The sequence below is a fragment of the Eufriesea mexicana genome, unplaced genomic scaffold (assembly GCF_001483705.2).
Source record: "Eufriesea mexicana isolate 0111107269 unplaced genomic scaffold, ASM148370v2 scaffold7917, whole genome shotgun sequence".
NCBI lineage: Eukaryota > Metazoa > Arthropoda > Insecta > Hymenoptera > Apidae > Eufriesea > Eufriesea mexicana.
Window position 1 is genome coordinate 145,803 of NW_016915711.1, and position 3,146 is coordinate 148,948.

General features: G+C 35.7%; 1 protein-coding gene across 1 annotated transcript; it reads right to left on the minus strand.

Annotated features, from left to right (window-relative positions):
* Positions 1–1,609: 1,609 nt before the first annotated feature.
* LOC108552721 (uncharacterized) lies at positions 1,610–2,868 on the minus strand. The gene is made up of 5 exons (XM_017907375.1): positions 2,803–2,868; positions 2,305–2,391; positions 2,032–2,116; positions 1,866–1,954; positions 1,610–1,807 (listed from the first exon to the last, which is right to left on the minus strand). The coding sequence occupies exons 1-5, from the start codon at positions 2,866–2,868 to the stop codon at positions 1,610–1,612; spliced, it is 525 nt and encodes a 174-aa protein (XP_017762864.1).
* Between the last annotated feature and the right edge of the window lie 278 nt (positions 2,869–3,146).

The following is a 3,146-nucleotide window of genomic DNA, read 5'->3' on the forward strand; positions in this document are numbered from 1 at the left end:
ATATAAATTACAATTTAGTGCAAATCATATAGGTAGATAATTCTTTCTTTTTTGGAATTGTTTTTAAACAATTCTTTTTTTCTCTTTTTTTGTTATTTACAAATTGTTTAGAAATTAATTATCCAGTCATATGTAGTGACTGGTTCCGAATAAAATTATTATTATCATCGATTGTACTTTTCACAGGTCTTAGGCGACTATTAGTGAAAATTCGATCGTTGGTACAACTGCAAAATTCAACTGGATTTTGCTCAGACTTCAATTGCTCAACGCCGATATTTAATTTACTCTCAACATTGTCCAGGTAATGTAATCTTCTATTACGTATAGCAAATAATTTTTTTTCAGTATTTTCCATGGTAGGTTGCTTTTCGTTATGGTAAGTTTCCCAGCAATGTTGGAATTTTGTGAGGATATTATTCCAAATGCAAAATTCTTCAACTGAAATATAAATATATTGAAACTCAATTATTATTGCGTAAAGCTTGAATCGTTCGTATTAAACAAAATCATTTTTCAGATCGATCATATATATCCTTGTACCGTATAGAAAGAAAGTTGTAAGTATAAAAGTTGCAGTAGGAAGGGTAACATTAGGTAGGAGCTCGTTGGCTAAATGGAATAGCGCCGGCCCTTCATACACAACCATTCCTGTCATGGTATTCATCAGCCATGGCAAATATAAATAAGGAACGCCATATTTATCAGCAAGCGTCATCATTATCGTGGTTATTAGTCCTGTGACTATGTTCGTTACCAGTATTATAATTTTCAAATCTGCAAACAAATCTCCATTTCGTCGAAAATATTCAAATATCACAATAGAAAATACAAATTTAAGAATTAAAATTCTATACACTGTAAGAAGAAAATTCATATTTAAGAATCATCTTCTTGTTTTTTATTCTTAATATCAAAATTCTTAATATCAAAGGGGTAGGGAACTTAAAGATATAAAGGAAAAGGAAAAAGATTCTGTAGCTTCTCTTAACTCAATGTATGACTAAAGTATTATTACTATAAGTTCGTCGAAAAAGCGCATTAAAAGCAGCAGATTTGGTGACTGGGTTTCCAATGGGAGAACGACTTCCGACTTCCAAAGTAATACAACTTAAACAATGTGTTGCGAAACACATCAGTGCCAGATATAGTGCTTCTACCTATGATAACGTTACGTAACATGATATTAACATTAACAGGAAACACGATGCTTCTTGTTATGTTCTTGTTTAATTTGTTAATGTCCTTCTATACCCTGGAGAAATTCTTCGTACGATGATTACTGTTGTTCTCCTTCTGTTTCTCTGTGCACGTGTAACTAACATTTTCTCCCAATTTTAATTGCATTATAACTGCAGTTCATTGACTTATTTATACATGATAGAGCTTTTTGGTTACCAGCAGTCAAACGTTATCCACGTGATCTTTGAAAACGTATATATTAATAAACAAACGAAATTGTCATAGGTGGTCTGCAATTTCAAGTACGTCGCACGGTTTTCTTTTATTATATTCCAACATCGTGTACAAGGTTTTACAATAATTTCAATCACCCGAGATACGCGAATTCTCCCCTGAAATTAGCATCCTTTCCTCTTATATCGAACATTCAGTGAGATTTTCGAACTTGTCTGTGAAACAAACAGAACACTTGAAGCCAATTATGTACGGTCAGGACGGCTAGTAAAATTTCGTCCCGTTTTATGTGAAGCCCGTCCAAAAACACCTTCACGCTGAATACGATCATCTCCACGATAATCACGCATAATTGCATTAATAGCCAGGGTGTATGCAACATTGGGTATTCCTAGAAAAATATCGTTTCGTTCGAAATTGTTCGAGGAAAATTTCATCGAATCACTCACTGTAATTGCGCCCAGCATGATTAAAGTGTAGTGTTCTATTCCCAGAATCGAAGTCATTAACTTTAGATCCCTTTCCACATCCAAGGGAACTATTAGCAGGAGGATTAATTCGTATCAAATTATTCATTTCAATAAACGTCAAGGCAACTTATCGTTAGCAACCTACCAGTTTCTTTATTCCTGGTTTGCGATGATGACCTTACCGGTATCTTGCAATTAATTATTCGGATGATATCGAACGCTGTAATCACCTACCAATTACGCAAATGTCGTCAAACAAATTTTTCTTTCGCAAAAATCGACATAATTTGGAATAAAATTTAATACATGATGAATCGAATATCCCGAGTTCACGAATCTTCGTCAACGATGAGATAGATTCGTGAACCCCGGTGTTCTATTATGCAGAAACAATTAAGGAATATTACGATCGACTAACGGTCCCAATGAGGCCGAGTATGATCACGTAGATCGAATTTCCCATGATGTAATGGTCGCACAGGGTGCACGCTAGCTGTCCAATACGCTGAAAAATAGTTGCAAAAATTACTCACCTATTTTCCAATATTACCCAAATTATTATCGATACCTAAAAATACTAACTACATGTCCGCTATGCTCGTTGGTTTTTCGTCTACATCGAAATTTCATAGTTATACTCGTACGCGAATTTGATGGCAAAGTTAACCAAAGAAAAGGAAAGAAAAATGACCAGGACCTTTGATACTCTGTTTCAACGAGTTCACGAGTTATTAATTTCGAAAATCAATCTGCCTTAATTTCAAAAGGCAAATTCTTAATTACTCCAACGCAATTTCCTCGCGATTCAAGGATTTATATTCCGATCAGGTTTTCGGCTCATTTGCATAACGATAATTGCACCGTCAACGACGTATAGGCAACGCGTGCACACACGCACACGTGTTCGCATACTCACCGAATTTTTGTTCGTGATCAACGTTTTCAGAGTGGTAAGAACGGAGCGTTTGCGACGTCGTGCCATTTTCTCAGCTCTCGTACGCTTCTCATAGCCGAGATTCGCGCGCGTTTTCACCCGGCTGGAAAATTATTCACCGAAATTTTCCTCGGAGGTTATACAGTTTGCACCCTACAATTTCGATATATTAGGCTCAACGAACAATTTGAATAACGTTATATAAACGCTTGGTACCGCGTTTCACTTCAAGGTGCCTGGTCACGTATCTTCCTCTATGTCTGTTGGGAAAAAATTAAAAAATTCTCGCTATGAACAAATATCCTGGAAAAATTCAATCGTTGCGA

Bases quoted from the DNA above. Each gene is read 5' to 3' on its own strand.
- LOC108552721 (XM_017907375.1), bottom strand. From the start codon at position 2,868: ATGGCACGACGTCGCAAACGCTCCGTTCTTACCACTCTGAAAACGTTG. The intron at 2,392-2,802 runs GTGAGTATGCGA...ACTATTTTTCAG, and splicing joins TGATCACGAACAAAAATTCG to CGTATTGGACAGCTAGCGTG. The intron at 1,808-1,865 runs GTGAGTGATTCG...ATATTTTTCTAG, and splicing joins TCATGCTGGGCGCAATTACA to GAATACCCAATGTTGCATAC.